Source organism: Halyomorpha halys, unplaced genomic scaffold (genome assembly GCF_000696795.3).
Source record: "Halyomorpha halys isolate HHAL.00 unplaced genomic scaffold, Hhal_1.1 Scaffold1878.1, whole genome shotgun sequence".
Lineage (NCBI taxonomy): Eukaryota > Metazoa > Arthropoda > Insecta > Hemiptera > Pentatomidae > Halyomorpha > Halyomorpha halys.
This window is the reverse complement of record NW_027110726.1, coordinates 142,119-165,543: the sequence shown is the minus strand read 5'-3', so window position 1 is coordinate 165,543 and position 23,425 is coordinate 142,119. Positions and strand designations below refer to the sequence as shown.

The following is a 23,425-nucleotide window of genomic DNA, read 5'->3' as shown; positions in this document are numbered from 1 at the left end:
TATATATTTCTATTTGCACTACTTTTTACACTTTATCAATTACCTTTCCAACAATACATTGTTTATACCAGGTTTGACATATTTTTATTGTATTTCAAATTCTATTTTAGTTAATTTTCTCATTCATTTTAGTATTAAAAACCATCGAAATTTAATTATGAATTATTTAAATCATGTGCAATCATTTTGTTTACAAATTAATTATCTTTTAAAATTCAGTATAATGTTGAAACATTTTATATAAATTCTGATTGATATTATGTTTCTATTTTGCTTTAGTAGTTTTTAATTTAATCTCTGCTTATCTTCAGTTAACCCTTTTAATGTAGTTAAATCCATAAAACTTTTTACTATTTATATATTTTGTATATATTGTATTTGTTTCTTATCTATTTTTAAATATTTTAAGTAATTGACAAGAATAGTAATTTAATACTGATGATTTCCTTTTTGGTCCATTCTGTTATTATGTCACCAACATGTCTATTAAAACATTACCGCATCTAAAAAATAGATTATGTATTTGTGAAGATCACTTTGATGTAAATATAATACGAGATAAAAATTTTAAGTTTATTCAAATAATAAACGTCTAGGTTATATTATTAGATTATTTAACACACAACCTTAAATAAGAACAGTACATCAGTAATACATACAGTATTTTTTGTAAATGAACTGCAATTAGGAATATACTTGCACAGAAGTATTGACATAAAATCTGCAGAACAGAAAGCCTGGTTTTGTTGCAAAAAAAAAAAAATAATAAAATAGCTAATTTCGATTCTTGCCAAAATTTGTACTTTCTGTTTTCATGAAACCGTATTCGATAGTTGTTTTTTTTCTTATATATGATGACAATTATTTTAACAAGAAAATGCCTAATAATTTAATCAGGTAAAGAGTGTGAATCGTTAAATCAGTGTTGTTTGTTTATGCCTAAGTGACCTCAAATATGAACTATCTTGGTGGGTAGGGTTTACTTTAGTAAGCAGATTAAAAATGTTAGTTTTTAAAACTAAAAGTAAAAATTAGTCCTGTATCTATATTTGTATGTATGGGTTTACTTTAGTACACAGATTAGAAATTTTAGTTTTTAAAACTAAAAGTAAAAATTAGTCCTGTATATATATTATTTAAAACATACATGATCGGATTTCTGCATTGACTTGCAATAATACCGAACGCATGTGACTCATTTTCTTTTCTAACTTATTATTTAGTATGTCTGGTTCTTCCGTTAGTATGTTTAAGTCATTAAGATCAAGATGACCTACACTTTTCATATTTTATATTTGTTTATTTATTTTTTTTTGGAGGTTTATCAATGGGTAGATTTCCACATGTTTGTATCATGCCATTTTATGACTTATTGCAAATTTACCGGTAGCATATATTTTTATACAGTTGTATAAAACAAAAAATAAATTATTAAAAAAAATATTTAACATTTTTCATGGCGTATTTATTCTCCAAATACGGATTAATCACAAAATATTTTATTGTTTCTGGTAATTATTCTTATACCTCTTGATAATCTAGAATCAAAACAGTTTAAGAAATCGTTAATATATAAAATTTAAGAATTATCGGATGAGTAAGGCTAGAGAGAAAAAAAAAAGTCACAACTACATCTAAATGTAATATATGGACTAATTTTAATTAATTGACTACAGATATTTATTTGACTAATGGTAGTTCATTGCAAAATCATCAGAGTAAATTGCATTATAATGCTAAAGAAAAAACGACGACTTGTAACGTCCAGGATTGAAAGTGAAAATTAGTGATGGACTTATAAAAAAAAAAAAAAAAATTCAATAACTGTAAGACATAAAATTTAGAAAACTCTATAAAAATAAGTTATCTGACATGGCCTAACCATTTAGTGTTCCATTATTTACTTAACATAGCAATAAATTGTATTATAAAATATATTTAAAATTACAAAAATAATATTTATATTGCTATGTTTCAAGGCATTAGCCATGATTACAACAATATGTCGTTTATTAAGGTTTTTTTCTATCTGTCCCCGATACCTGGTTAGGGTAGGAGTCTCTTACTGCGTCCCCGGATATGAAAACATTTGTATTAAGTTTGTCACATTACCAGAGGCCCCTGAGAAAATTAGATTGGCTAACCTTTAAGTGTCAAAACACAAAATGACAGGTTTGACGAGAGATCGGAATCAAATTAAGCAACTGCAGGCCCTTCCTGGACATGTCAAACGTTTTTATACATTCTCGGCCCTGAGGACGCCCAATCAGAGAGGAGATTTAAAAATAAGGTAACGCCCCAAAAGGGAAGTGGGAGAAAAATACAGAGGAAATCTAGAAGAGTTAGACGGACACACAACAGGAAGGCTTAGACGAGTGAGGACCACAGTCAGGATGCAGGCATAGAAGATGCACATTGATCAGACGAAGTCATGAGAAGGGCCACGAGACCTGGACATCCCTTATTTACGACATCTTCGGCACTACATCCCACGGCATCAGCAGCTATAAGTATAAATTAACTAATAAGTAATCGTGTTATAATCTATATTTTATGGCAACCTTTATCTGAATCATTTTAATCATAATGAGAAATTGTAAATAAATGCTTAGTTTCTTTATGTAGTTTATATACTATTATATATCCCAATATACCACTCTTTATTATACTATATAATTAATGATAGCAACATTTTATAAATATAAAGAAATTTAATTGGTAAACTGGTAAACCCACAACAGCCTTTGGAAAAGATCCAATCATAATAAGAGTTTTTTAGGACTCAATATATAATTAATTAATTAACTTATTTTTGGATAATTGCCTTCAGCGATTATCCTGGTATCCCGAAAATCTCCATAGAAATATAGCATTATTATAAAAGTTTGTGCCATTTACACATCCGATTTTGTAAATTTATTTAATCACATTTTGGTGCCCCCTTAATGTAAAATCAAGACATCCTGAATCACATGTTACAAACTGACGTCACAGGGCTCCAGAAACCACAGGGTTGACCTACAGCTACAGTGAAACAGAAAAATTGTTTCTTTCCCATCGGATTCGAACCCGGGTCCTTGGAGATAGTTGCATTGTGCCTTATCACTGTGTCACCGCGCTTCCTTATAAAATATATTTAGCGTATACCTGGTTTGTGGATATGAAGAAATGCGCAGCAAAGCCTATCAGGCTGGCATAATGTGGTTCTACTTCAAGGCACATCACGATCTCCAGTTCAATCGAGTTAATTTCCTTTGTTGTTGTTTCAGTGGTCACCTGGTTCAAATATGACTCCATTTTACTCAATGCAGGAGGGACATTTCTAATGTGAGAAGTGGCACTAAAAATTTTTAAAAAAAATATTAGTAATCGTTTTTATGGAAGAATTTCACTGTCCTAAACTTAAAAATAGCACGTTAATAAATAAAAACGAATACACAAAAAAGAAAAATTGAAAATCTACAGGCCTCGTAGATTGTTTGCCTATGACAGTTCACACTTAGTTCTTCTGTTCTGTGTGTTTAGGCTTTGAGCTCAGATCGCTCTAGTAGGTATAGGTGATAAGAGGTTGCTAGGCACTCACTGCTTTACACTTATCTGGATTAGTTTAACCAAAATAAAAAACTAATTTCTACTCATGACAGATATTGTACATCTTATTTCTTTGTCGGTTAATATAAAGACTTACTAATGTGGAAGCACAGTTGTTCGGATACATAGAGTAGTATCTCAGTACAGAATCACGCTTCTCGACTCCAAATAATGTTCCAGACTTTTCGGAATATCTGAAGCTCTACCTATCTTTTTACATACAAGGCTGTGTTCAGTAAATACAAATGATCTTACTTGTAAAAGTTGGCGAAGGTTGGAGGTTTCAGGAGGCTGACTCCTTGGTAGTGGTGTTTTAAGTGAAACGTGGCAGAATCGAGGAGGGTGGGGCTGATTTCCTTGTTCCAGAGGTGATACATCAACATGAGGAGGAGGAACCTCAGTTCTGTGTCATTAGGGTCCACTTTGAGGCCGTATGTCGTCCAGCGCATTGCCTCCTCATACCCTTAGCAACGTGCAACAAATATTTTAATAACCATTTTATACAAGAGTTAAAAAAACCAACAGGAAAAATTCTCAATTGTGATAAAAAATAGGGTCCATTTTTGTTGTTATATATATATAGGTTTTGAGCCTAAATAGAAATAAGTAATAATAAAAATATTAATAATTACATAAATGTTACAGAGTTTAAATTAAATAGCAAATTTATTTCGTCTGCAATATATTTTAAAATATTTTTATTCCTATTACTTAATGTTATACTTTAGATCAGATTTTAGCTGCAATGTTTCGGAATCCTCTTACTACCTCAGGATACGTGTTTTTGCAGTTCGGTATTTCCGAAACGATGGACTGTGGAATAAAATCATAATTTCTGGCCTCAGTTCGGAAACTTCTCATGTTACCTATTCTCATGTTTTGATGGATGCTGAATCCGAAATAGGTATTTTAGAAAATCTGCAAACACGTCTGAAGTTGTTATTTCCGAAATTCTTAGGACTATTCGACTCTTAGGAATAAAAAAAAATATTTTTTTTATAAAAGTGGAGTCTAGACTAAGTTTGTGTTGGTTATGACAATCCGAAATTCATAAAAACTTTTTAGTTTCATACTGTTTGTATTCCTTGATCAGTTAAGCAATGATTTTCTGACTTACATAAAAACATTATTAATGATTATATTATATTTTTTTTATAAATCATTATATAGTAATATATATCACCTTACCTTCAGTTCCAGTATAATATAGCATCATACCCTTCATGAAGTACATACCAGCTATAGACTGTGTTGACATCAAACGCAGGGGAGTGATCGGATCCAGAAACTGAAAAATAAATCATGTCTTAAAAATAAAAAAATAACAAATGAATAAATAAATATTACATTTTAAAAATATAGATAAGACTTGGTAAGATATTGGACTTCATTTATTTATTCCCTTTTATCAACTGTGATTCAACTCCGGTGCTGGAAGACTTCTAGGACACACTCAGCCACGATAAAATGTATAAAACAGTTTATCAAAAAATTATCTTGTCGTTAGTTAAATTTATACTTTATATAACAAATGTGTTGGGCATATGATAAACGTTAATACTAATACAATATTATTGAATTATTCAAAGTTCAATACCTGTTATAAGTACGTGATAAGGACTATTTTTCTCAAATATTTGTAAAGGATGGACAGTGGGATAAAATCATAATTTCTGGCTTCAATTCGGAAACTTCCTATTCTCATGTTTTGGTGTGACACGTATGACACATGACACGTGTGCTTTGATGTAGTATATGGCACGTCAAAAATAAAGGTTATAGGAGAGAGAAAATGATGTCGTTTTCAAAATTTAGATAATTAATGACTACATGACATAGAATTTACGTTGAGGATGAATACTATGTATTAAAAATTAATTTATATTTGGCCACACAAAAATAAACGCCGCTATTATTGCTCAAGCATTACATCATTTTAATATAAACCTACTCAGCACAAATGTTATTATAATTTATTTCTTTATTTCGAAGCAATCCATCAGAACGCCTCTACAAAACAATGAGTGCCAGTATAGTTGGCAAGATAAAACGTGGGAGACCGAAATCCAGATGGATTGAGAGAATAAAAATAATATGCAAAAGAGCTGCTGGCTGAAAACTGTAAAGCAGTAGCCCAAGATAGGCAGGCGTAGTAAACGCGGTTCTAAAAGGTCTAAAACGCCTGTAGAAAAAACAGAAAATAATTTACATTGTTAAAAAAAAAAATGTCGTCGAGTACCTTAGGCGTGTTATTTTGGGGGACTCCAAAATTGAAATTGGTAATATTTTATTCGTTTTATTAAAAAATTTTTTTAAATTACTTAAACCTGAGCTTTTGTATAAGTAACTTCCAAATTATAACAATAGTTTTGACCCTATCAGAGTTTCACGAATATTCTCTTCCTATTCTCTCTCCGAAAACAAGACATAAATCACCTTGATTTATCTTTTCTCACTTGAACCAAGACCTATAATATATATTTGCATTTATTATTAATGGTACCGCGGGGCAGAATAAGGAAAAATGAGGCCCCAAGGAGACGGTAGGACCATTCATTGTCATTTGTGTTGGCCCCAGGTCATTGGGGAGCAGTCAAGGAAATATACAATATTATTATTTAAATTCAATTCTTGTAAATATTATAAAAAAAAAAAACACGATGATTTTTAAAGTCTAAAAGAGATTTATTACTGATTATTAAAGTATGGCTTCAGTTCCACTAATTAAAACAGAAAGATTTTTGTACATTTATAAGTTCTTGCCAAATATAGGAACTACAAAATATATGTATATGTACTACCACAAACCATGAAGGGTAAGGCGTGCAGTACTTTTGGTCATAATCACGTTCAAACGACAAATTTTCCCCAATTAAGGCTACCCAATTTATAAGGCTGGTTTTTTTTTTTTTTTCCCGAACCCTCTAAAACAGAAATAAAATGTTAGTTAGTAGTGCATTACTGTGTAGAAAGAAAAAGTAATTCGTGTTGTGTCTTACCTTTTACTACCTTTGGTATTTAAAGGTTACCTGTTATATTTAATTTTACATATGAGCTATCCGTTCAGCAACTATTTGAGTCCGGAGGTGAGGGGCCTCCTCGTGTTATATCGCATATAATATATAAATAAAAATAAAGATAAATAAAAATAAAAATACAAATAATAAAGACAATAGATAATAGTGAAATGATAAGAGAAACAGTCTGAAATCAAAAGAAGTGTGGGGGAGGGGGTTGGGGTGCATCAGTAGATGGAGCTATGAGGTGATGTTAATAGGGTTTTTGGGACCTTTCCTGCCCTGCCACCTCGCAGGAAGGGGGGATGGGGTGATAGACTGGAATACTGGATTGAAGGAAGCAGGGAGACTGGGCTCCCAAACCCAGGGTTGACTCACGGTTACAGTAACAGAAGAAATTATTATTTTTCACTACCGGATTCGAACACGGGTCCTTGAAGTTAGTGGAATTGTGCCTTACCACTGAACCACTCCCCTTAAACCATCTATATTTTTATTTAATACGTATTTTGTATGATTTATTTTGCATAACCACCCCTCCTTAAAGCAACAAAATAATAGTAATTGATACGAAATTATTGTTTCCTAATATTTATATATTCTCTGTTATTCGAAAAATTTCATAATTTGAATTTTTTTTAAATTTGATTGATTTTAAAATCAGGGAAAGTTATAAACTCGTAAATTAAAAGAGAACATGTTGGATTTTCATAAATGATAAAATAAATTTGACGTTGAAGTACGTAAGGGATCTGAAATGATACTTACACATCGTATAACAAGGAGCGACGCAATTGAATTTGTTATAAACATATTAATTTGTGTAAATAAAACTTTGTAAACAATTAAAATAAATAATAAAATGGGATCGTTACCTGCAAAGTATGAATAAGTTATGAAGAAATAATTAATTAGTAAACAAAACTGAATAACAATATTTTATTTATTTATTAATTGAAATTCACAACTGTATTTACATAAAATACATCCAGTGAATGTGATTACCATATTAATATGTTAGATTAAAATGGTATGATACTGATATGTAGAGAAATCACCAATTGCGAAGACTTTAACAACCTATCTAAATTTGTAAGTCTCGAGGCCATCTCCTTTCCAGATGCCTCGGAGGAATGTCAGGAATGGCTATAATGAATAAGGAATGGTAATCATGCAGAGGAAGCAAGTCTAGAAAGTAGCGAGTTTGGGTCGTTACAGTTTATGGGAGAATAGATATCTAGTCTGGGTTAGATCGGTTACATATGGAATATTAATGTCTTTATGCATAATTTCATTAGTGAAAAATTAAGGAGTCTTAAGAATTTTACGAAAGAGTTTGGATTGTAAGGATTGGATACGAGATGAATTCTAGGGTTGAGTGTAGCCCCAAAGCTCAATTCCATTTGTCCAGTTTTTTTTTTTCATTGGCGCAACAGACCACAAATGCCTGGGGGGAGATTGTGAGTGTGTAATGCATATTTCTTTTTTTCTTTGGAAAAATTATGGGTAGGGCCGGCCTCGAACTCACAATCTATGGGTTGACAGACAGGCGCGTTACCAAGCTGCTACCGTCACCCCGTTTGTCCAGTTAGGCCGTATAATTGTCATGTTGATTAGTGTTTTTGTAGTGGACTGGAAGTTTAGACTATTTGCTTAGTAAATGTAATACGTACATTTTCCTGTATTTTCAGTCTTGAATAAAAATATGAATTTAAATCACTGTGGTCCATTAATGTCGATATATGTTTTTTTCAGATTCAAAAACTTTATTTATTGATAAATGTTACAATCTGTCACACCGTTGTGGGCAAGTGATATATTTATTAGAAACATAAAATATTAACCTAGCCAAAGAAGACTGTGAACTCACCCGGAAGATTCTATATTACAGATTTAATCTGAAATAGATATACCTCATTTAATTAAATAAACTTCATGCCCATTTAAATATAACATTTCCTTAAAGTGGAGGAGCCTTTTGTATTATATCCATCCCATACATCTGCAAATCATTAAAAAAAAAAAGTTTCTATCACACGTAACACGGAAATACATTTCATGCGATTTTGAAACTCATAATTTTGTAAAGTAACGAATTGAGTTTCTTTACGGTTTTTATCCGAAAATATCTAAAGGGTGCATACTAAACAAAATTAAATTATGCATGGAATGCGTACCATGACTTATTCGGTTAAGTAGTATGTCATGAACCATAATCCGTCATTAACCAAAAGAATTTTTTTTCCTTTTCAAATTTTGTCCAGAACTGAGGTATAGTTATATACGTACAGTAGTTAAATGGAAAAATCCATGAAAAACGTCAAGTTCATGTCGCAAGCTGTTCTTAGGCCTTCTACTTCGTATAATTTAAAGGAAAACATATCCATTTGTTGCGTTTCCCCATATGCCGAAAATTATTAATTGATCAGTGATGAGTAATCCCTTATCAGATATTACAAGCCACTCTACTCTGGCTGTCTATGATGTCATCACTTCAATAATGCTTTTGAATGTTTTCCTTGAGCTTAGAAGCCTGGTAAAAGAAAATATTTATTCTACTGGTTGATTTTTTTCCCGTAAATTTCCTGATTAGGAGTTACAGCTCCATTAATCAATTTCCCCTGGGTCTGACCACTCTACCGTGTTATTTTTTAAAACTCTCTCCAAAACAATGCAAAAAAAGTTTTTTGTTTTACAACACTGGCGACTCCACAAGAATTACTTTTTCTAACCTATTTATTTGTGTTCTAATTCATTTATTCATTTATATGTTTTTTATAATTTTATATATTAGTTCTTATTAAATTTATTTAAAATTTTTTCTACTATACTGTTCTACTGCTGTAATTGTTCTGTTTAAGTTTTATTTATGCTTTACTATCTACTAATGATTTTTTTTTAAATTTGCTTAATTGATCAAACGGTTGTTGCGGGTCACTGGAGAGGAGAGGTATGAAGGAGTAAAACAGGAGGAATAATATGTTGGATGTATTGCTAAATTGTTATTTGGCTTTGAGGGAGAAGGTGGAAAATAAATATATGTAGATAGGAGAAAAAAATTTTGTTATGAAAAAAATGTATTTGTTAGTGTATTGATGATTATTGTTTGAAAAATGAAAAATGTGAATAGATTGTTATGTATATATTTCCAATTATAGATTGATGGGTACTCTGTAACCCAATGTATATGGCCAGCACGGTCAAATAAAGTTTTTCTCTACAGTAAAACCTCAGTTTAGGCCTTATGCAGAGTGAGACTGGTAAAAAACGTGTGTTCTGGTTTTATCCAACTTCTTAAGAGAGATGCCAGGTACCCACTAGTATCAAGGTAATCATGCCGAATAACGTTTATGTACTTGCTAAAGCAGGATATAGTAGAAACAATATTTTCAAGCACCTTGTTTTCTTTTGCTTCCTATAAGATAATCAATTTTTGTCTACAATTTCTTTCTTCCCAGGTTACCTCTTCCCTGTTCTAATTTGAAAATTTAAGTGCCAAGGGTGAGAGGTTCTACCTCAGGAAAGAGAGTATTTTAGTTTCCAATATTATTAAACAGCCACCTTTGCATTAATTTTTTTTTATACCCTCCTGTAAAGATTTTAGTGGGTATTTGGTACGTACATATAGGAGGTATGCTATATGTATAGCTGGGTGTTAAGGATACCTTGGATTGCCTTTTGGCATTATATGGCTAGGTGAGGGGTCCAATGAAGGTTGTAACTTTGTTGGCTTACGCTAGTGGATTATTGGAACTGGGAGGGGCCGTTCCGCTGGTCGAATGGTGAAAATTTAGACCTCAGACTTGAAGAGTCTAAAGCCTTCCCTCGTGGAGGACGTCGACTAAGGGAACCGTGCTCTGCCACCTCCCAGGTCTTTGGTGGAGGGGCGATCTCTCTAAAAGTGTGTCGCAGCAGGCCTTCAACCCATCAAAGAATTTGATGTGCCACCGGCCTATATACTCCGGCACAGTGGGGAGTTGGAGCTGTTCACGTATAACTCTGTTTTTGGCCCTCTGGAGTGTGGTTCCCCGGACGATCTTACGGAGGACAGACCCCTGGAAGCCCTGTAGTCGAGTTATTGTAGTTCTGTAGAGGTGTCTCATAAGTTACTGTTTGCATTAATTTGTGTGACAGATACACAGTAGGAATCCATGAAATTCATCGAGATAATGAAACTTTAGCTTTGGAAATTTAAGTTCCTAAAGTTTTGAATAGTTCTAATTAGTCTTTTTCGCGTCATACAAAAGAGATAGATATCTTATTTTAAAGTATAATACAATGTTGCTAATAAATGAATTGTATGTTAACATTTATTGTATATCTTACTCTTGATGTTTTGATGTTGTAACTGAGAACTAAGACTGTTAATATATTCCTATTAATTTCATAAATTTTGATAATATTGATTTGTGATTTACGAAGTATTTTTGCTGATACTAAAGTATGTTTGCATGAAAATATAAACAATCATAGACAGAAATGTAATGTTTTACTCTCTCTCTCTGAAGCATAGTTTAATAAAACATTAATATTTGAAAACGTAATTACAACAGTTCGTACCAACATGGCCGATCTCATTAGGAAGGCCATAGGGCACACAATAAAGATAAAAAATTGGAAATATTAATTAAATATTTCTTTGGGTTGTGAGGTCAAACTTCATCCACCTCATAGTACTGCCAGGCATACTACATGGGAATCTTAACATGACATGAAAACCAATGTTTGATGTTCTGTTGTGAAAAGTTTCTTATCCAATCTCTATTACAATTGTAAATCAAAGGATGTAAAAAATTTGACCTTACAATCTCTGCCTCCTCGAACCTCTTATCTACCGACTAGATTCGTTACAGGTACAAAATGATTAGACCTGATAACTAAACTTTAGCCATTACTACCTTATATTAATTGTTCTGCACTCTTATGTATGACCTTATGTAATTATAGGTGAATATAACTATTAACATGCGTTCATTAAAGTGTCATTATCTGGTTTACTCCCGATCAATGCCAAAAGATCATTATTATTAGATTGCATTTTTTCTCCTTGTGTATTTGTTAGATCGTCAATGTCTTATAGGATTTCTCTTTAGACCTCTTTCGTGCCTAAGATATTTATCGAGATAGTATACTACATAAGGCTGGCAGTGCTTGTCTACGCACTGATAGTAAACCGAATCTTACAGAGTTTAAAAGTTCAACTTTTTTAGTGAATGATAAAATCTGATGAGTAAATATAACTAACAACAACTTTCACCTTAACGATTAACAAACAGGAAACATATAAGATTGTAGATATATTAATCATTAGTGTTAAAATGCTATATGGTCCAAAAGTTTACTGTCAAAGAGTTGACAAAAGTTTACACGTGGCAGTCAGTTACAAGCGACCCTACGCGTGGAAGTGATTCGAGGAAGAGGTTCGAATCCGGCCAGCTGACTTTTATTCTGGTGGCGGTCCCACGAAATGAAGACTACCCACCACGGTAGGAGTAGGTTAGAAGTTACCTATGTGAAGATGGTAATTTGTAAAACCAAATACTGAGAAAATGTGATAGTACAATAGTACCGCCACAACGGGAAAAAATGTTAAATTGTATTATATTCCACGATTTTGAAGGGGATTTGACAGATTTTACTAACACTATCACTGTTATCGTTACCGTGGAATCCGGAATTTTCTGACTAAAGCTCTATATATGAATCAATTGATGAACAAAAGTTTATTGGAACGCTAGTATGAGAGAGGATTGCTGATTCAAAGGCGCTAATGAAGGTGGCCGGGTGCAAAAGGGGCCCGTCTCTTTGGTCCCTTTTTCTGCTCCACTAGTGTACCCTCTCTTATTGTCACCCCGCTACTTCATCTGTAACTATTCTACTGTTAGTTTTATAGTTAACAATTTTAATATATAAGATGTTTTTTCATAAATTTATTTATTTTCATTTAGTTTAGTAGATATATAAATATCTTTGAAATAATAAAACTTACTTAAAAAAATACTAACCGATTATCAAAATTTGAGGCTTTAAGTTTGTATAATACGTACAAAAGGAGAGGGTATGGGTTTCTACATATGCGTGCGAGACATCGACGCTTACCAAGGCATCTGCACAACAATAGATCAGTTCGAAAGAGAAATTCTAAGGCAGATAATCAACAAGGAACTCAACTCATTGTACGGCGATCTGTATCATGGGAAGTCGGGTGGCATCAGGTAAACCTAGACAAGAAGGGTGGATAATGTAAAAGAGATAATCTTTTACATTTTTGGATAATGTAAAAGATTATTTATGAAAAAAAGAAATATCTATCAGCCAATAGCGATGACTAAGCTAATGCAATAAAGTAGCAAAGGATCGCTACATGATGTTGCGCCAATTATGATTGAATATAAGTGCGAGAAACCACAGAATGTTGGGGATAAACGCTGATTCGTCACCTTAGCAACTTCTTGTCTGCAATGACTAGTTCGATTCCGGTTTTAGTGGGTTGACTTTTATTTTATGACGCCCTCAGAAAATGAAAACTCGATTCTCTTGTTCGGGATGGAATATGTTGGTTACCTCTCGGATAATCCGTATGTTACCAACACTTGCTAGGTATGGGTGGGGGTGCACTCTTATAATGATATTTTGAAATTGATAGAGAGTAAACCAGATAATGATACTTTAATGAATGCATTTTAATTGTAATATTCACTCATACTTTATATATAATAGTAAAGAACACTTAATATAAAGGCGTAATAATTATCAGGTCTAAAGTTTAATATCTGGGTTTAATAGTTTTGTACCTGTGCCGGTAGATGGGAGGTTTGAGTAGGCGGAGCCTGTCAGGTCACATTGTTTGCAGCCTTTTAATATTTTAAGATTTGCAACTGTAATATATATTGAATAAAAAACATTCTCTACAGGCAGCCAGAAATGGTTTTTCGTTTTTGTAATCAAGTCTTTGAATATTTCCAATTTGTTGTGTTTATACAGCCTTCCTAGTGAGTTCTGTCATGTTGGCACACTCAGTTATAATTACTTTTTCAGATATTAATGCATTAGTAAAACAAGGTTCCTGGGAAGAGAGAAGAACCGCACATTTACGTCAAAATATTTTTCATACTTTCATGCAACACATACTTTCGTCTCCGAAGTAAGGTCTTAGCATGTCAAAGATATCTCAAAGTTATACAATAAATGGGAATATAGAGACAGTCCAGTAACAATTTCAAAAAAGAAGTGTAAAAAATACAATAAATGTAAACTTACAATTCAAAAGTAACTAAATTATAATATTAAATAAATATTATATTATAAAATAAATATTCAAGTAGAAGCAGATAGTTATGGCAATATTATCCAACCAAAAAGAAAATTAAGACATTTTTGAGATGAATATATTTTTTGTTAAATGTGTTCTTCGATGTCCACAAATAAACATAAACCTAATTTCGTTAGAATGCCTTCCTTCTAAAGTTGTGCTATATAATATAACGATTTCAGGATATACGTCTTCGCGAAGAAGTGTCGTCGAGTAACTGCTAGGTAACGTCCGAAACGGTGCCGAGTGTATTGAGTTACTACTGGATAGAATACTGCACATATTTATTTTACTCTAAATTAAAATGAAATGCCGTTATGAAAAACACTTGTTTTGGCCCATACGCATAGTTCACCCATTGATACCCTATCCATAATAAAAATGATAATTCTCCAACAGATTTGCCGTGATCGGACCCAAAGGATCCGGTGAAGCTCATCAGCGGCCCTGTCTCTAACTCTACGGCCCCACGCCAAGTCCAAATGAGCATACTTTGAATTTCATATAAGGGTTATGTATTATTCACTAGTTTGCCCCTGTCATGCCGGCTCTGATGGTTCTATAAGCTCTCTTGATACTACTTACAAATTGGAGCTTCACTCCCTTGTATTAATTATCAATTTCATAATCCAAAAAGCAACAACAACATATGGTGAAATAAAATCATTGATTCGGTTTATTATATTCAATAATGTAATTTTGTAACTGAATAAGAAAAAAAATCGAATTTGATTCTCAATATATGTTCATTACTGGACGAGTTTGCATTGATTTTAATGAGTTGTTGTGAAAAACTTTCTTTTTCTTATTACATAGGTGGACTTCCAAAAAATTAAAACACTGGAGGGTAGTGGCAATTATGAAGATAATGGCAATAAAAACGATAAAAGCATAATGGCACTAGCTCAGCATAGCATTAATCATATTTTTTATTTTAAAAATCCCAAAATTTTGGATAGTGTCAATCACGTAAAAAAAGAAAAATTACTGAAGCAATAAAAATAACAAAAAACATTGATAATGAAATTAATTTTATGACTGTTACTAAAAATTTAAGTACACAAGTTAAACCATTTGGAAATATAAATATCTATATTGAATTATACTGTATAAATTTTAAAAGGAGATAATTAGCGCTGTAAGACTATCGTAAGGATGACCTTAATTCAGGTCTTGTTAATATAATGTTTTTAGATTTCTCCTTATTTTTTAAATATGAAATTTTATTTATTACTTATTTTGAAAACGAGCATACAGCAATAAGGTTATTGTGACTACTAGACCTACGACTAAATGAGGAGAACAGTTTAATCATAAATTTGCAGACATAATTATATTAAGGCTATTTTTTAATAATGTTTTGTTGTTGAATAATCCTATTATTGAATGAATTGTATTAATTTCTACTGTAGAATCTGTAGATAGAACTGTAGAAAAGCCCCGAAACGTAGCTACTGATATATTAAAGTAATACAATTTAATAAGGAAGAGATTTTTACAACTCATTAAAGTAATTCCACTGGAAATTTGAGGATTGGAGATATCCCTACGCTTGACTCCTTGTTTTATAATTTTTAGTATATTCGCAGGATTTTTGTCCCTGAAAGGCGAAAACTCTTTGAATAGCCTAGAAAATAAAATGAAGTGATTCATAACCTATCATGAAATCTAAAGTGAAAGATTGAGAGCGCTAAAAATATTGAATAGCACAATAATTATTGACGATAGGAGGCTACTCACCTGACGGGCCCTGGTAAACATATTGCACCTGTAGAATACACTGGCTATGGTGGCAGCGAAGACATGTCGGATGGCAACGCAGTATTTAAGGATCTTAAAGTTACCGTTCTGTTCGCCTTTCCTGATGCACTTCTCTGCCATGGTGAGGCACTTGATGACTATCAGCCGATCGTTCCTGTACATGGCGTAATAGGCCTGCAAAATCTTCTGTACGAATCTGGGGAATAATTATCATGATTTCAGTAAGATACATAACATAACAAAACATTTGAAAATAGAGCAAATATAGTAAAGTGAACTATATAAAAATGTTTACTTAATATAACTAATGATAATTATTTAATTATAATTTAAAAGATATTTAAAAAAAAATTATTTTCCTTCCTAGATATATGCCTTATTGTATTTTAAGTCAGGAAATAGGTATCACATCAAAATACTCTTATTAATTGAAAACGCACTTCAATGATATTTTAAAAGCTCTGAAGATGCCGGATTTCCGCTTACCTCATCATAACAAAAGAGATTGTGATGAAGTAAGTTTATCGGTACCGGAAGTTGTAGGAATTTGAATGTGTAGAAGCTAATCTTGATGCTCCAGATGTTGCTGATCTGCGCGGATTTGCCGCAGTGAGACATCGTAAACGAATCGAAAAATCAAAGGAATCCTTTGTGGTGTTATAAAATGGTAGAAACCATATTTTTCATATTTAAACGATAATATTGATTTGGTGTCGATGTAGTCGATTTTCAGATGTAGAACGTTTTATTTTAGTGAAACCTTTGGCACATGATAGGATGGATAACTGCCTGGTCTGTAAATCTGATAAAAAGGAAGGTACCTTTCACTTCTTGGGATCGTAGTATAGTAAAATTATAATAAAATATTTAGGGCAGCGGACCTGCCCTCCGGAACAATTCACTTTGTAAAAGGCTCTAATTGGAGAGCACTTAGCAACTACGAACGACGGTCTACACTGAAAAGAGCTCAGTTAGACATTATTTGAGGGGTTAATGCCACACCACTGTTATTTACTATTGCCTTGTTGCTAGAAACATAAATACTATATGGTTATTTTTAATAATTGGCTGGTCAAAAGTATTGGGTCATTTTAGTTAAAATTTCTCACAGACTTCGACAGATAGGTGTTTTTCCGTTGTCTGTCTTTTAATTGTTGAATGGATCAATTTTTGTATATAAATAAAAAAAACACATTAAAAATAAATAAAATATTGTTTACTTATAAACTGGCTAACATTTTTGATTAAATCAAAATCTGGTAGCGCATCACATAACTTTCATTTACCAACCTACAGTGAGTCAAAATTAATCATGGCTAGTTTCAAAACGGAAACGAACGAAACGGGAACGATGGGACTTATTATGCAATATTTACACCTATGCGTTATTATTTAATATTATTTCTTTATCAATAATTTTTGATACTGAAAAAAAAAACTAAATAACTAAATACGTGAAAAACAAAATAAAAAGGTAGTTACAATACTTACAAATAATTAATGGTAATATTCAATATTTTTAATATTTATACTATTATAATATTGGTTTAGATTAGAGAAAAAAGGGTGGGTAAAAAGAAGGAATTGAAACAAGTGAAGGGTTGATACATAACGTATGGTAGATAGAATAGAGTTCCAGTGAAAGGCATTCAGTTTACTTGTTCAATACTTTGGGTTATAATGAACTAGTCGAAGTTGTACTTACGGGTTGAGGTAGCCCTCCCAGGTGTACTGGTGGTTCCTGGATACGGCCCTGTGATAGAAGAAAAATTCCACCTTGTCTCCTCCTTCCTTGAGCCAGTTGAATGGCGTCTCTACTTTATGCAAGTCGCTCCGTACTTTGTCAGCACGCCTCTTTACCTCAGCGTCGTTGACATCTGCACAATAATAAATTATAGTGTTAAATACTGGGATATCATCCACTGAATCTTTCTATACAACTCATAAAAAAAACTTCATCGGTGTACACCCATTATCTGCTTTTTAAAACTACCGTATATAGTGGTGAACTCCACCTATTCCTGAAATTCGTTGATGCAGAGAAAGTTTTCTACTAGAACCTTTAATATGTGATTTATTCAGAACAGAATGAAGGATAATTATTTTTTCTTTTCAATATTTTATTCTATGATCTCACGATAAACAGGTCCTGTAATTGTTAACTTACACTCAAGGGGGTCAGAGCATACTTCCGAAGTTACAACAAAAGTTAATATTAACTTTGGTTAGATTTTCAACAGAAGAGACGTTTATTGGTATTTTATGTTTTTTTAAGTCACTTTTATGTTGCATTATAACTAGTAAAAATCACTTTAAATTAGACAATTCTAAATTGAACCGTATCAAACTAAACAAAAAACTCTTCTAGTGAACTACAGATTCCCTATATTTACAAAAACTTTCTTGTCTAACAACCATAAAGATTAAAATAATGCTGATTAATGAATAAAGTGAGATGTGACACAAAATTCTGTTTCGTCAAAATATGAAATCTTTTCAGCCAAAATAATTATAAATTACTAAAATTTCATTTTTTAAAAATATATACATAAAATAAAATATTTAATGTGGACTAAAAAATTAAGTCGTAAAAAAAATAAATTAATAAAAAAAAGTTTTATGAAAAAAGGTTTATTATTATGGAATTCGTGTGCTGGACGGTACATAAAAACACTTACAGCAGCTAAGTCCATTGTGTTTCTTAAACAAGTAATGGAATTTAAAATAATGTTTAGTATTATTGTAGATTTATTTAATTTTTGAAGAAGAAAAGACATGTCGTTTATTTTCATTTTTAAGGAAATCGTGATCATTGAGTGGATTGAATGAAGCAGCAGTTTTTAACTTAATTAATTCTTTTACAGATAACGCTTATTTTTATAAAGACGACGATTATATAATTAAGGTGTTTTTTTAAAAATTAACAACGAATATATTGCACATTTTTTTTTCTTCTCACTACAAGAACTAGGAGAAGACTACCAGGAAGTAAAATTCATATATAACAATAGTGTGACCAATTATATAAATGAAGTAATCTATAAATATATGGTGTTTTAAATTACAGTAATATGTTTTTAATTAAAAAATATATTATAATATTGAAAATGATGTTGAAATTATTGATAATTTTATGTTGATTTCAGATATTGATTTAAAAATCGACAGTATGTCCCAAAGGTTGTCAAATGATAATAAAAGGATGATATGAGTTTTAAGGTTATTTTTATTTTCCCAAAATTGTTGTATAAACTAAATTATAAAATTTATATAAAGTATAGTATTGGTATATTGAAGAAAATAATTATTGCTAATATTTATAGAGAAATTTTCCATGAAAAAAAACGAGTCTAGATTACTATTCTACAATTAATGATTAACTAATAAATGATATTTTCGTTACTACTTCTTGTCTAATAAAAAAGTGAATTTGTTTCCTGCTATTTGACTTATCGGAACCAGACCATTTGTACTTACAGCTCTGAAGGTCTTGTTCACCTCCGTGATATGGTCAGCCGATTCTGACACGACATGTATAAATTTATTGCTTGTTCAAAAATGGTATTTCACAATGAGATTGTAGTATGCAAATTTTTAAGCAGGCATTGCTAAAACATTCTGTAAACTATTGCTAATTGAGTGCACATTTCATACTACTATGGCAAACTATGTACGGAAATGTACAGGGAAAAGATGGAAGAAGAGACAGTGATGACGTAAACAGCACTCGATATTCGGCAAGTGGAGGTTAACTATCGATCTTGAATTAAGTATAGGCGGCAGTAATCTCAGAGGCCATGGCAACGGCACAGGTGCATAATATCTCCTCGTTATTATCAATTCGTCTCCAAGCTGTCACAGGAAAAGGGCCTTCTTTCCAATATTATCAATTTCACAAGCAAACCGACCAATTCAAGATTTAAAATAATCAAAATTACTTATATATTTATAAAAGTGATTGACCGTAACAGAATGGAGAGTCGTGTACAGACTTTTTATCATTATTTAACTCCTGTTTATATATATATAGTATACAATCGTTCATTCGAATCAAGACATAGCCCATAGAAAAGGCTAGACGTAGAGTAGACTAGACTGTGTGAGGTATTGTGCGCAATGCATGGAGTAGGTAACTCCACTTTGCATGACGCATTCCAGCAATTCCGGGGTACAAGCAGCTACGAAGGGAGGACCAGCTCAATGAGGCGATCAATTTACACGCTCACTGTATTGAGAAATCACCATTTAGCTACACCTGAGTTTCGATACATGCTCCAAAGGTCACGAAATGTACATTAACAGGTATTAAATGTCAAGGTGTTTTATAGTTGACGCATCTTCATTTATGATCATGAATATTTTAAAAAGAATAGGGGAGGGATTATAAAAAAAACAATTAGAAGTAAATTAATATTATATTAAGAGAGAGTGAGAGTAAGAGTGAGGCAGAGGGAGAGAGTGGTTAAAACACTCCTTAGAACGCTACTCCCTACTGGTATATAAACAAAATTCAAATAATTAGAACTATACAATAAAATGATTTTAATATATTATAGTTATAAAATCGAATGTTATAAAACTGTTTACAATCATGCATTTAAATAAAATTTAGTTGATTTTACCTTTTATACTAAAATTTTTTTCTCATATGTTATTTAAACAAAAAAAACTTATTTAAAGAAAGAGAATGTAATTTTAGAATTACACTGCCTATTATTTTAACTATTCAATATCTATGAGGTATCACGTAAGTATTGTTTAATTATGAAGAAGATAGTCAGGGTTGCGGTCAATAGAGAAATAAAAATAGTCAACAACTATTTAGATATCTATACAAATATTCAAAAATAGTTGTTAACTATTTATGTTTCTCTTCTAACCGCAACCCTGACCATCTTTATAATTTGAAATTATACGGTCAATTATTCAGAAATATATATATTAATCATTTATTTTATCTCTTTTTTTTTCTGGCACGGTTGAGTCATATTATTTAGTTGAAATTAAATAAGAAAGTGTATATGTCACTGTAACATCAGAATGCCTTTAATGACATTTTTATAACGAGTAAGGTTTTGGTGACGGATCAATTCTTATTTAATTTAGGATTAAACAAAATTTTATAGAAAGAGGCAAATCAAAATCACTGAAGAGGCTAAAGTCATCAACTTTTTTTTTTATTCCCTGCCAAAGTTGTCACCTGTAGGTATATAGCAAGTAATGAGTAAGTATAACTCAAGCCACCATTTGAAAACTACTATTGGGCGAGTGCATATGAAAATGTTCAGCGGAGAAGGTTATTCAGTAAAACAAATTTATGAAGTTAAAAAAAAAATTATTCGAAATATTCGTCGTCATTTTCTCCAATGTGCTATCAACGTTTCCATTCTATAACTGAAAAATTCATGGATTTGCGAAGATATGAAGTCAGAAAATACGTTTTTGAAATGAGCGTTGATTACAAAAATTTTACGTTTAAAGAAATAGTACAAATTTCTGCAAAGATGGAAAACAACTGGAGTCTGGCGAATAAGATGCGCCAAGTTTATGTGGTACATATAGATATACCTTTTTAACATTGCCAATGGTCGTTAAGTGTTGATAAACTTGTTCTGAGTTATTCTGCATGTCCATTAACTGTTTGCTAAGGGTATTTTATTCGATTGCTGGTAAAGCTCTTCCTCTGGGTTGGAAATCGGAATATGTGTCACCATTCAAACCACCAGCGGATAGTCTATTCTTTACGAAACACTTTCCCAAGTTTTGACGTAATATTTCTCGCAGCTTATATTACTTTAAACTAAAAACAAAATGACCTGAAATCGCGAGTTTCTATGGCCATATTGGATGACAAACTAAACAATGTAAAATAAATTGGAATGGTTGTAATTATTATCAAAACAGAGAGAATTAATTAATTACTGCTCATTATAATACTTAAACATCAGAAGTCCACTAATCCCACTTTGAATTTCTGAAATAATAAAAACACAATTTCATATGAAATGACCTTATATTTATTTATGGCAGGTATGTATTTGTTTTTATGTATAATTGATTAATTTATACTTTCAGCAATATTCATTAATAATTTAATTTCTAAATATTTCATTAATTTTCACATTTATTTTTGCCACCCAAACCCGAACTAAGCTCCATCCATCCAGCATACTTCAAAAATTTGCATAACCTGCTAAAGTAATATCAGTTCGGACTTTTCTGCCCTCAATATTTTAGTTGAGAAGTTAATTAGAAAATCAATTAGTTTTAGGTTTGCTTTAAATACGTAATACTTTTATTAATTGAATCCCTCTTTTTCATTGTTTATATTGTTGAAGTCTAATTACGCTCAGATAATTTATCTAAGCGTGGAAATCTTTTTTAACCCGGTCCAACTTGAAAGAAATGCGTCAGTTTATCATTTTAACTTTATTTCATTTTTTTAATCAAAAGTTGCCAGGAACTCATTTAAAAAAAACAAAACAATGTTTACCTTAAACTTCTGTTCTTTATTAATCTAAAAGTTTATGTTTTTTTTTGTCATTGTCATAATCATTGTCTAATTTATATTATTACTATTTCTATTGCTTCTTTTTGTTCATTAAAATATAATTTTCTTTCCACTTATATTTACATAGTTTTAATCCTACCTTAATTGTGTATTATTATCCTATCTTTAGTTGTTTTGGTACCTTTTTATCCCCGATAAAGCTCTACAGAGTGGGGTGAAACTTCGGCAAAGAAATAGTTATAACTATTTTTGGTTTGTTTTACAACCCCGACTATCTCCTTCAAAAAGATATTAACCTTCTATTTACTTTAAGTTGAAAACCAAAAACGCTTCAATATCAGTACGGAATTTATAAATTATTGTATTATGGTCTTATGTAGGTATGAAATTTATAAATTTGGCCTTTAGATATTTTTAAAAAGACAAAAAGGGGAAAAATACTTTTCAAGTTTTATTTATTTTGGATCTCAATTATAATTAATGTGGTTCCAAAATTAATTTTGTGTGGTTTACAGATTGAGTTGGACAATTTTTCAATAGATTTTCAACCGTTGTGTGCATTAGTCCGGCAATGAAGCTAATAATATCGATATTTACCTTAATTACAAGTTTTTTTTTATATTGTTTTGCCCTAAAATGCCACATAAATGTTAACTTTTGGCAAAGTAAAATTTACAAAGGTATAAAAAAATAAATCCATCCACATTGTAAAGAGTCCGACAGGGCGCTTTGAAGTATTAATATGAATGGGTTTACAGGACTGGCTGTGAAACATCAAATCCATTAGTGGTAAAAAGCCGGGTTGGTTGCACCTTTTTATTTTAGTGGATATTCGTTGTTTCCGAACTTCGGGGTAGAGTTTCATTCTGTGATATAACCTGCTTCTAATTGTGACTACTACCGATATTGTTTCCAATAAAATCATTTTTCAACATCTTATATCATTAACCTACCCTTTATTACTAAATAATTCAAAACATTATCCAAATTATAGTCTCAAAACTTTTATTGTTTTTACACGTCCAACGTTTCGGCCAATTCGGTCATCTTCAGGGACAATCTGTTACAAAAAGTTTCCATTATATGTGTGATCCTACAACCATTTCAAATATTTAACATTATTATTTATAATTTACCTTACCTTAATTCACTATGAAACATATTATTTAATATTTTTCCAAACACTTCATACAGGCTATTCTGCCCAGGTCAAAACATTTTTATCTATGAACA

The 23,425-nt window shown here is 31.5% G+C and overlaps 1 protein-coding gene across 2 annotated transcripts in view; it reads right to left on the bottom strand.

Moving 5' to 3' along the window:
• LOC106690805 (uncharacterized) overlaps positions 1-23,425 on the bottom strand; it is a 37,733-nt gene that overhangs the window by 6,424 nt on the left and 7,884 nt on the right. For both annotated transcript variants that reach the window (XM_014436381.2, XM_014436382.2), the window contains exons 3-7: positions 17,387-17,558; positions 15,661-15,877; positions 4,780-4,879; positions 3,847-4,054; positions 3,148-3,340 (exon numbers count right to left, since the gene is read on the bottom strand). In XM_014436381.2, the coding sequence (XP_014291867.1) occupies positions 3,148-3,340; positions 3,847-4,054; positions 4,780-4,879; positions 15,661-15,877; positions 17,387-17,558 (890 nt within the window). The remainder of the gene's footprint in view (positions 1-3,147; positions 3,341-3,846; positions 4,055-4,779; positions 4,880-15,660; positions 15,878-17,386; positions 17,559-23,425) is intronic.